At 38.3% G+C, this 12,037-nt stretch overlaps 1 protein-coding gene across 8 annotated transcripts in view; it reads left to right on the top strand.

The window, feature by feature from the left end:
- Window positions 1–12,037, top strand: part of LOC113119095 (thyroid hormone receptor beta) — a 117,158-nt gene that overhangs the window by 93,197 nt on the left and 11,924 nt on the right. For 6 of the 8 annotated variants that reach the window (XM_026288285.1, XM_026288288.1, XM_026288286.1 and 3 more), the window contains 5 exons: window positions 2,316–2,416; window positions 2,735–2,882; window positions 4,079–4,284; window positions 5,677–5,763; window positions 6,477–6,623. In XM_026288285.1, the coding sequence (XP_026144070.1) occupies window positions 2,316–2,416; window positions 2,735–2,882; window positions 4,079–4,284; window positions 5,677–5,763; window positions 6,477–6,623 (689 nt within the window). The remainder of the gene's footprint in view (window positions 1–2,315; window positions 2,417–2,734; window positions 2,883–4,078; window positions 4,285–5,676; window positions 5,764–6,476; window positions 6,624–12,037) is intronic. The other 2 variants (XM_026288291.1, XM_026288292.1) reach the window with 2 other exon arrangements.

Raw genomic sequence — 12,037 nt, 5'->3', positions numbered from 1 at the left:
GCTCGCTGTGAGCCTCAGCCGTTACACCACCATCCTCCCAGCATGGAGCAGGCCTGGCCGCCCAGCCAGCCCTACGGGTGCCCGTTCACTGGGGGCAACCCTGTGTTCAAGAATGAGTTGTGCTCTATGGAGGTGCCTCTCAGTCACTACCACCAACCAGACTATTACTGCGACGGCAGGCCAGACTTCTCTCAGATGCAGTGGATGCAGGGGCCACACAAGAAAGGTATCGCAAGCTCCAGGAGAAGCATAGAGGTGCTATTGAGTGCCAGAGTTTTCTTCTTGAGCTGTTTTTAAGCTTATAATTGGCATGTTTTTACATGCGTAATAGTCTAATATCTCAGTCCAAAAAGAATGTACTCAGCAATTATAGTCAGTAAATGATGTGTTTAAATGTGAGATTGGATTAAGTAAGATTTAAAGAGTTTATTAGCAAAAAACAGATCAAATATATTTTCAAAAATCATGTTTTATTGTGTTAAGATTTACTTTTTATTGTTGTTGTTGTTGTTTTTTAATCTAATCCAAATAAGCAACTGCAGTTTGATTGAGATTAATTGGAATGCACAATGAAAAAGTGTGATATTTGAAAATTGTAAAAAAAAAAAAAAAAAAAAAAAAAAAATCTGCTTTTGCAAATGAACTCTTCATTTTGATTTACAACTTTTAATGTAGTATTTTATTGTCTGGCGTTTGGGGATTGATTAAATGTACAGCAGTGGATACTTCTCAAATGTGTCACTGCAGTCGATACTGAAGACAAGCTGAAGGACTTTCCTCAGGACTAACTTCATTTGTCCGAGACATTTTTCAAAGGCTTGTAATCAGCTGTGTTTTGGTGATTTGTTTTTGTAGGAGATGTGTGAAGTATGTTTTCCTCAGATGTTCTAGCTGAGTAACACACACGTTTAGTTCATCACATTAAAACTATTATTAACATTGTTGAAAACACTCTGATTTTATTTATTTTTATAACTGAACAACTTGGCTTGACACAATAACTTAATTCTAGTGCAATTATATGCAACACTTTTTAAGTGTGGCTTAAGAGTCTGAATAGTTTTTGCTGCCATTGTATGTCTGTGTTCTCCGTTATATCCTTAATTTGTGCCACTCGAAAAAAATCAATGTTAGCAAGCAGAGTTGAGGAAAGTTATTTTTAAAATTAACGTATTACAATATTACGTTACTCCATAAAAAGAAAAGGAATTACATGTGTTACTTACTAATTTACTTTTTATGGGTAACTGGATAATTGAAGGTCAGCAGCAAAGACTCTGTTTAATGTAATTGGATTATTCCAAAAGGGTATTTGTGTCACTTAACATATTTAGTTATTGCAGGTTTGCGTCACATTCCGAGTCAGTATTTTACTGTTTTTAAACATTTTGAGGAATATTGTGTGTTATATTTGTGTGAGCTTGAGATGAGTAAATACATGTTCACATTTAGTCTAGATCTAGTCTAACATCATGTTCACACAAGGCCAATGCACTAACTCCCGATGTCCCTCAAAATGTGGACCGGAGAGCCATGTGTCTGTCAATACATGAGAAAACAAAGGGAAAACTTATTTGAAATAGTACCTCGGAAATGTTCTTGTAAATGTCTTCCTTTACTAGTAGCTTGAAATGAGTAATCCGGTTTTATAACTTGTGTTAATTGTAATGCGTTATCCCAACACTGTGAGTAAGTATTGGAAAAGCTTTTATTACAGTATAGTGAAGCTGCTGCTGTCTTCTGGACTGAACTTGAAGAGTTACTCCTTTAAAGACCTGTTGCAGATACTCATGGAGCTACATTGTGTAGTGTATTGATCTTCAGTGTAGGATGGAGGTTTGGGGTATTGTGTGTTGTATTGATTTGTAAGGACACAGACAGAGGAACAGAAGGTTTGAGCTCATGTCCTCCTCTTGACCTCCACTAAAGGTTTCAGATTGATTTGTGAGCTGCTGCAAGCTGCCTAAACATATGTGTGCCTTAAAACTTGTATTTCCTTGTGTTTATGTCTCAATATAAAAGCATTCGGTTAAAATGATCCTTTTTCCTCTATTTTTTTTTATTTCTCGTCTTTCTCACATTGCTCTGTTTTCTCCTATACTTTTATTTATTTGCAGACTCTTAGTTTTAGTCACAATGTAGATGTTATAATTGGAAATCAAAACCTGTATGATGGTAAATTTAGAGTATTTTTGAGTTTTTTGTAGTTTTAAAACTTTACAAACAATTTTAATTATTTTCATGCAGATATTTTCAGGTTAAATTAGCTTATTTTATTGTAATTTGTTTTTGACTGTAGCTGTAACTTCTTCTAGGGTACATACCAAGTTATCTGGACAAGGATGAGCTGTGTGTTGTGTGCGGGGACAAAGCGACTGGATATCATTACCGCTGCATTACCTGTGAGGGCTGCAAAGTGAGTTTTTCAGCTATAGAAAAGCACACTGTAAGAAAATCTGTAGCAAAGCACACTGGTAATTTTCTGTTAAATTTACAGATATTTCCCAAACCCTAAAACACAACACAATGCAATGCATAATAAAAAAACATGGAAGATTTCTTTATACGAACAGTAAACTGGACCCTATTTTTACATACTCTTTTTAAAAGTGCATTAAGTACACTATTAATTACATTAATTAAATGTCATATTTATCAAACTCTGTTTAAACTAATTTATGATATTTCGAGGAAGGTTCATGCTTGGTAATTAAATGAATTCTTGTTTTTAAAGGGTTTTTTTCGACGCACAATTCAGAAGAACTTGAACCCGACATACGCGTGCAAGTACGAGGGAAAGTGCGTCATTGACAAAGTCACGCGCAACCAGTGCCAAGAATGTCGCTTCAAGAAATGCATTGCTGTCGGCATGGCAACAGACTGTGAGTAACACACCTTCTGCAAATACAGGCACTTTACCGTCTCAGCAGCCGCCAAAAAGTTGATTTTGTGTTTGAATGGTAGATAAACAGACAGATGTTAGCTATGTTTCTGTCCACCTATTTTTATGCACAATTTGGGATATTGCATAAAGAACGCTGGATGGAAACGCAAAGATGTTCAGCAATTCTAAAAATGCACATAAAAAAACTACATTTATTATCCAGTAAGAAAAAATACCAAATAATTCCTTAATGCGCATTAAAAATGTATTACATTTCAAATTTGCACCTAACATACCTGTAAATAATAAATGCTCTATTTTGTATATTGTGTTATTGCTATTTTGTACATTGTTTATTTTGTATATTTGTATATATATTTTTTTATTTTCTGTCTTGTCTTGTCACTGTCATTCTGTTGCACTGTGGAGCTTCACTAAAACAAGTTCCTTGTAATCAAGGACGGACCGTAGTGAAGTATTTTTACTCTGCTTTAAAAGTACTTTTCAAGTGTCTGTACTTTATCAGAGTGTTTTGGTTTAGAAAACTTTACTTCACAACATTCCAAAACATAATATTGTTTTTTTACTGCACTATGTTTCATATTAAATATGATTTAATACTTAATTAAATCTATTACGTTCTTCCTTTTACTCAAGTAAAAGTAATTCAGAAGTTAACTTAAGTACAAGAAAGTAAGTACTTAAATATTAAAGGTAAAACAAACACCAACTTTTCTTTTTGTAGTGCAGTAAAAAGTATAACATTATTCTTTGGAATGTAGTGAAGTAAAGTTTTCCAAAGAAAAACATTCTACAGATTATTATTATTATTATTATTATTATTATTTACTTGAGTAAAGTAAAAAATAATTCACTACAAAAAGGCATGAAAAAGCCCACCAAAATAACTAACAATAAAAATACTTCGCTACTATCATCCTCTGCTCATAATTTATTGTATACAAAAATGATTATATGCAGTGCCTTCTCCTACTGCAGCGAATGTAATTTTAATTTGAGATATTTAGCGCAAGGTAATCAGAAAGAGATTATTTTTTATTCTCTTTAATTCATTAGATGGAAACGGTGTTATATTTACAAATGTTTTACATTTTGCATCCAATTTTGCATTTAATTTGTAACTTTTAGCAGTTCTGCGTAGTTATTGCACACATGTTGTTGTCCGTCCTCCAGTGGTGTTGGATGACAGCAAGCGTCTGGCCAAGCGGAAGCTGATCGAGGAGAACCGCGAGCGGCGGCGGCGCGAGGAGCTGCAGAAGACGGTTTGGGAGCGACCCGAGCCCACGCAGGAGGAGTGGGAGCTGATCCGGGTCGTCACTGAGGCCCATATGGCCACAAACGCCCAAGGCAACCACTGGAAACAGAAGCGCAAGTTCCTGGTGAGAGGTCTCTTCCCTGACGAGCGCAGCGATGTTTCTTGTGGTTAAGGATGTTTCTTTATTTTGGGTGGGATTCTGTTTTTTGTTTTTGTCTTTTTTCTTTATTTTACCCTACCACAACCCTAGATTCCCATTCCCCAACCCTTCCCACACAATTCCCAAGCCCTTCCTCACCGCTGTTCCTATGTTAATATGTGTTTTTGTATCTCCTTGTAGAGTGGGGAGTGTTAGATGGACGCTGGAGTCTCTACCACAAAGGCAGCAGCACTAACTTTAATGGAACACCTTTGTCCTTCTTTTCTCAAGCTCTGTTTCCTAAACTAAAACTTCTATCTCATGTTTGTTTCTTTCTGATCTTCTTCTCTCTTTCTTTCTCTAACCCAGTTTCTAATTGTTCTTCTGTTCTCTTAAATCTAACTCTCCTCTACAGATTGAAGTTCTGTTTGAGGACTCTTTTAACACTGCTGTGGGTTTCCATGAGACGTCTAGTTGTCTTCTTAAAATGGTTGCAATAACGTTTCATTTCGCCATTACTTTTAAGTTCTGCAAGTTACAGCATTAAGTGTGGGTTTAATATATTTTCTGATTTGAATTATGTAATTTCTAAACGACTAGATATTATTGCAGCAAGACACAACAACATAAGGACATTTTGTGTGTGTGTGTTCGGTAACACTACAAGTTCAGTTAAACTTCACTTACCCCTCAGTGGGAAAAAATGCATTTGAGTTAAGTTCAATTTATTTCTGTTTCTGATTCAGAGATTTGTTAACATTGCTGAAAAATGTTCTCGGAAGTATATGTAAAAATTGATGTATTTAAATATTACTCATCATTAAAGTGCATTGGTCTATATAATTAGATTTTTACTTTTTGAATAAAATGTTAAATATATAGCGAAAATGGAGCTCATTCATGAAACACAGACACAGAATACATTTCTGTGTTAATTGTTCATAAAACTATCTTACACAAGTTGTTGGATTGAATTAAATGATTTTAACAAAACTTATAGCCAGTGTTAGGAAGATTACTTTGGCAATTTTATAGGTTACAGATTACAATTGACCCTATCTAAAAGTATAACTATTTAAATTACTAAAACACTAAATCACCTAGTCCTAATTTCCATATACTGTGTAGTAGAACGTCAAATTTGTCTTCCTAAACCATTTCACTGTAAAAAATCAAAGCTATCTACGTGCAGTTATTCCGTGCGTGCTGCACGATTATTTTAAAGCCTGGAAATCCATGGAAACTCCACACTAACTTAATATCTCACTGTCACTTTCTGTCTGCACTCTCACCTGTCCAGTTTAAACTTGTTCTTTTTAGTTGACTTGACTCGGGTTCTTCATTGAAACTTCACGATCCCTGTTGATTGCCCAACAGGTCGAGGAAGCAATGCTACTTAATGAAATAACATGTAATTTATTCTGTACTTCTGACCAGAGTGCAGTGGGGGTGAAGGAAGCCAAGGTAAGAACCAGCAGAGCAAACACATTTAATTATGTTTTTATCCAAACCAAACGCTCTCTCAAATTCTCAGCTGCTTCCATTTCTGTCACGTGTTTTTGTTTTTTTTTGTTTTTTGCGGACAAATCGATGTGCTGAATGCTTAAGGCATTTGTTTGGTGTGTTTGTGTAGCTCTCTGCTCGCTGTGTCAGAATGAAGGTGTACAGTACACAGAAGAGGAAAGCTGAATAATTGACTAATGTCAAAGGGGAAAATCAGGCTGGTTTTGTGCTGTACTCAGCTCCCAGTCTTCATCTGACCCTCAGTCTGGCTTTGTTTTTTTGTTTTTTGTTTTTTTGCTCTGTCTTTCACATCACATTTTTTTCTGGTCAAAAGGGGCACAAATCTAAAAAAAAAAAAAAAGAAGAAGAAAAGAAAATAATAAAAAATAACATTCAAATATCAGTGGATAACCCTAGTCAATACACTCCCCACAGAAGGAGATACGCTTCTCTGCTCTGATCTTCTAGTTTAAGTTTCTCATCTTTCCTCTTTTCCCTCTTAATAACTGGGCTCCACTCGTTTCAATGATGTGTCTTGCTGTATCTCTGGCATTCTTTGTGCTTTAGAGGGGAATGAGGATTTGCTGTGTCAGACCTTTGTCTCTGTGATTGTCCACTTCCTGTAAGTGCCTGTGTTACTGAGCACGATGCCCCTCCCCTTCCTGTCATTGCAGCCTGAGGACATCGGTTCTGCACCCATCGTCAACGCACCAGAGGGGAGCAAAGTGGACATAGAAGCCTTCAGTCAGTTTACAAAAATTATCACCCCCGCCATCACTCGAGTAGTGGATTTTGCCAAAAAGCTGCCCATGTTCTGTGAGGTAAGAATGGCACCTCAGCCCACTGTAGCATGCATCAAAAACAGGGAATAAAAATGAGCTCGCATCCAACCAAGTGGTTGGTAAATGTGGGTCGATGTACAGTGGCCGGGAGAGATCAGCATGCTACAAATGGAAAAACACATGCAAATTAAGAAAACATCTTCATCAGTTTGACAGCACACAGGCTGCAAATGCTCACAACACAACCATAAAAGGAGCATGCTGCAAATAGGCAGAGACCACTTCGGAAATTTTTAAGGGAACCCCAAAATGACAAACATGACTGGGACATGTTTATTAAAGAGCCACACAGATGGGAAATCAAAACTTACCTGTATTACAGTGTATGATGTAGCTGTCCATCAGTGTAAACAATGTGCAAAGTAATTAAACCAAAAATTAGTTATTGGCTTCTAAAGTAAGGAGTCGACTCTGAATCGCTGAAACGAGTCGTTATTGGTGAGTACAAGGCGGGATTTTCAAAGCGTTTGGCCATGAAAGAGGGTTCATTACCAACTTTATTTAGACCAACAAGCATCTCCGAATCACAACGCGAAGTATGATTATGAAGTTATGTGTTTGTTTTCTCCCGAGCGTCTTATCAGTATTTGTGCTGTCTGCAGCCCTTGTTTGCGCTGATCTTCATTTACAAACACGTCATTAAAATGAAGTGTAACAAGTGCTGCTAACAGATTTTCTGTGATAAAGTAGTCCATATGAAAACAACGTGATGTCCGTTTTTCACGTCTCCCTTCATTATATCTAATGTGACCACGCCCCCGCGCTGAACGCGTTATTCAGATTCAAACTGAAGCGCGCGGCTTGAATACGCCCACACAGAAGAAAAAGCAGCGAGACTGTTAAAGTTTTTTATTTTACTGTTTGCTTCGCGATAAGAGGAATAAGACATAATTCACTCCAAATAGATGCTAACGCATAGTTTACCATGAAGTTGTGTGCGGAACAACCAATCAAAACTGACTATGTTAGTTGACCAATCAGAACACAGTATGCTGCCGAAAGGTGGGGTTTAAGGAAACTGAATCTTTTGAACAGCTTTGCGCGAACCGTTTGGGGATCTCTGAGAATTGAGGTAATTTTAAAATGATATTTTGACAAAATGACAATGTTTTTTAACCTCGGATGGATTTAAACCTATTGTACAGGACTTATAAACAGTGAAAGGAAGCTTAGAATTTTCATCTTACTGGCTCTTTAATGTTTGCTCTTAAAGGTGAGTTTTTCATTTATTTTGACATCCATTATACAATTCCTTGCAATTGCTTTTTCGTGTGTGGATATTGTTAGCCTAAATAAGTTGACGAAATACACAATTAGGCTACTGTAAATGTGAAACATTAGCAGGCAATACGCATGCTGTGGCCAGGAGATGATAGGTTCATTGCATGTAGTAACTAAGCTTGTCCTGGTCCTTTTTTAAACATTTATATGAGCTTTAAAGAGATTATTCACCCAAATTATTTACGTTTTTCAGCTCACATTTTTCTAGACCTCAGTCACTTTCTTCGGTGGAGCATAAAAGAAGAAATTTTAAGATTTAAACAATTTTAGTTACCATTAACTACACTGGAAGTCAATGGGAGCTAAATGGTTTGGTTATGGCAACATTCATCGAAATATCTTCTTTTGTGTTTTGTAGAGAAAAGAAAGGTGCAATCACATTACTTACAAAAATTAACCATAGTCTATGATTTTACTATTAAAATTAATTAAACTTCAAAAAGAGCTTGGTGTAGTTTCAAATGCTGCACCATTTATTGTGGTTCATGCAAGCCGATGATGGCCACATCGAGTGCGATTCCTGCTTTTGGAAATCCCACATTTGCGGCTATGGACTGTTCTCATTGCGTCAACATCAATCTAGCCCCTCTGCACTTGCGGATCACTTTCTTTACAAAGAACGAATCCATCCCTCGCACCCTCCTGTTTCCTTCCTCCCAAGAACCTGAGGAAGAAACAGTAGGACAGAGGACTTCAGCACTTGGTCATAAGCGGACATCGGCTCAGATCCCGCGTGCCTCACCCTTGCCACACAGAGAGGTTTCCCCTGTCCCATTCACCAAGGCTGACCAGCATCCCTATGCTAGTGCGAGCGATCTGGTGTTATTTGGGGGAAGTGACGATGAGCTGCCCGATAACAACATGTCATTGGCAGCCTCAGAAGCAGAATGGTAGCTGACCCCAACCCCTTTGCCTGACCGCACCCAGCACCGCCAAAGTTGGGATGGGTGCTGAACTTCTCAGAATCCTCTCAAAAGCAGATTATAGTGGCCTCCACCAGAGGAGCCCTCTCACAGCCGTCTGGACGAATGGTTCCTGTCGGGGCACCGTCAGGCCTTTCGCCAGCATTCCTCGCCATCGTTCCTAGCCATTCTTTCCAGAACTCCACGATGAGCTCACAAGGTTATGGCACACGCCCTACTGTGTAACAGCCCTGGCTCCCTTGGGAGAACTCTCACTGGATGGAACAGGGCATGGACATGGGAACAGTTAGCAAGAGAAAGGCTGTCATAACAGATGCCTCCAACACAGGTTGGGGGGGGGCGTTGTGAGAGGGCAAACCGACTTTCGACCATTGGAAAAATTGTGGTTCTTCCAAGCTGTGGGCTCTGCACCATTGACCACTCAACGCGAGCCTGCAAGCATTCCAGAATGCATGTTAAACATAATTTAGGAAGATTGCGTCAAAGCAACTGAACAACATTATTTAGGAAAACAGTGGTTAATAATGCCAAATGACAGTTAAAGGCAGTCCATCATTGAATTCACTGAAGTCATCATCTCATTTCAGTTTAAATAGTATCTGTGCAATCACTTGCAATAAAGTCAACGATATTGCTGTAAATGCGTCCCTTAGCAACTTAACTTAGCAAGCCAGAGATGACAGCGACAAGGAACCAAAACTCCATCTGTGACAGAATAGAGAAAAAAGTTTGGGAGAAACCAGGCTCAGTCGTGGGAACAAGTCTCCTCTGACCAGATGAAACCAACAGTTCAATTCCAGAGTGCAGCAAAGTCAGCAAAGTGCAGAAGAATCATCTGTTTCCTGTGGTCTTGTCCCGGTGGTCATCTGAGACAATGTCTTTACAGGGGATCTGTGTCTGGGGCTCTAGTTGTCCTGGTCTCTGCTGTCTTTCAGGGCTGTAGAGGTCCTTGCTAGGTGCTGATCCACCATCTGGGCTGGATACGTACTGGATCCGGGTGACTGCGGTGACCCTCTGGTCTGGATACAGACTGGAACTGGTGGCTACGGTGAACTCGGAATAAGAGAGAAACAGACAAATATTAGCGTAGATGCCATTCTTCTAATGACGTAGCAGTTCCCGGTTTACCTAATTAATGCACCCTAAAAATACTTTAACAGATTTGATATTAGAAGCTTATTAGTGTGTTATGTGTAAACCAGGTTAAAGAGATGGGTCTCTAATCTAGATTTAAACTGCAAGAGTGTGTCTGCCTCCCGAACAATGTTAGGTAGGTTATTCCAGAGTTTAGGTGCTGAATAGGAAAAGGATCTGCCACCTGCTGTTGATTTGATATTCTAGATATTTTCAAATTGCCGTAATTTTGAGAACACAGTGGACTGTGGAGCATTATAATGTAACAAGAGCTGGTTCAAATACTGTGGTGCTAAACCATTCAGGGCTTTATAAGTAATAAGCAAGATTTTCAAATCTTTACAATGTTTGATAGGGAGCCAGTGCAGTGTTGACAGGACCGGGCTAATATGGTCATACTTCCTGGTTCTAGTAAGAACTCTGGCTGCTGCATTTTGGACTAACTGGAGTTTGTTTACTAAGCGTGCAGAACAACCACCCAATAAAGCATTACAATAATCTAACCTTGAAGTTTATAAGTGCATGGATTAACATTTCTGCATTTGACAATGAGACCATAGGCCGTAATTTAGATATATGTTTGAGATGGAAAAATGCAGATTTACAAACGCTTAGAAACATGGCTTTTCTAAGAAAAGATTGCTATCAAATATCACACCTAGGTTCCTAACTGATGACGAAGAATTGACAGAACAGCCATAAAGTCTTAGACAGTGTTCTAGGTTATTACATGCAAAGTTTGCAAGATGCCTCTACAGGACTGAGTGGTCTATTTTCTCCGCTTGGTGCCTAAACTCCAGTGAAGTCCCATCTACCTCTGATTTATCAGTGTTTTTGTCCTATTAATAAAGACTCTCCATCACGATCTGCTCCGATCACGATCGGCCGATCGTTATGCGCATCTCGTCAGTAAAGCCGGTTCTCTAATCAGCGGTAAATTAAATCAGGTGCGTGATTTCACATAGAGCAGCTGTTACTACACAGAGTCATTGTTAACTGAGAAGCTGCACTAATCCACATTCATTTTCAGCGTTTATTTGCGAATCTTCTCAGTTAACAATGGCTCTGTGTAGTAACAGCTGCTCTATGTGAAATCATGCATCTGATTTAATGACCTGATTTAATGCACCTGATGGAATATTAAAGGCAGCGAAGGATACATCTGTGCTGCCTTCAAAAATCGGCCAGATGAAGGCATCTCAGGAGACAGAAACTGAAGCTAACATTGAATTTGGACGTGCCTTGATGTGTTCCTACCTTGGAATGTGTCCTCCGAAGGCAGCATTTTTCAGTTTTCAGATGCAGCCATTGATTCACTTGTTTTATCGATGTATCGATTACAAACCCTGATGATGCATATGTATCGATCGCCGATTTCAAACAGTAACTGATTTAATACGCTAAAAATTTAATGAATCACCATTTCTGAAATTGTTCAGTGCTTTCAAAATATATACACATTAAATTACTGTACTACAAGCAAGAATAAATGAAGACCTTGAACAGTGTACCTCGCATCTCTCCTTCACGTACTCCACTATTTGGAGTGACTCACAGGATCCGTTAGTGTCTGACACAGCTGATATGTCAAGTCAAGACACCTTTATTAATATAGTGCTTTAAACAAAATACATTGCGTCAAAGCAACTGAACAACATTCATTAGGAAAAAAGGAAAATAGATATGTGGCCATTAATGCTAAAATTAAGTTGTTTTACTTTTCTGTAGCTTTTCAATGGCTCTCAGCATCTTACCGTTGACAGTACCTGAGCAGTCGAAATCTGTGTATTTATTGCAGGGGTGGAGCAGAAATTTTAGTGTTTAAAGAATACACACAGTTCCATTGGATGATAAATGTGTTTGAACAATGTCATTGAACCGAATGTACAAAGGAAACTGTTAAAATAACCACAGCATTAAATGCAACCTTAAAATAAGAATGCAAGAGTTATCTTATAATAAGATGCATGAAAGTAACATTTGTTGCTATAGTAAACAAACATCGGCGTGTGTTCTTTCAGAATCATAATTTGCCAAAGGATAGGAAAAGTTAAG

The sequence above is a fragment of the Carassius auratus genome, chromosome 19 (assembly GCF_003368295.1).
Source record: "Carassius auratus strain Wakin chromosome 19, ASM336829v1, whole genome shotgun sequence".
In the NCBI taxonomy this organism is placed as follows: domain Eukaryota; kingdom Metazoa; phylum Chordata; class Actinopteri; order Cypriniformes; family Cyprinidae; genus Carassius; species Carassius auratus.
This window is presented reverse-complemented; position numbering and strand designations above follow the sequence as displayed.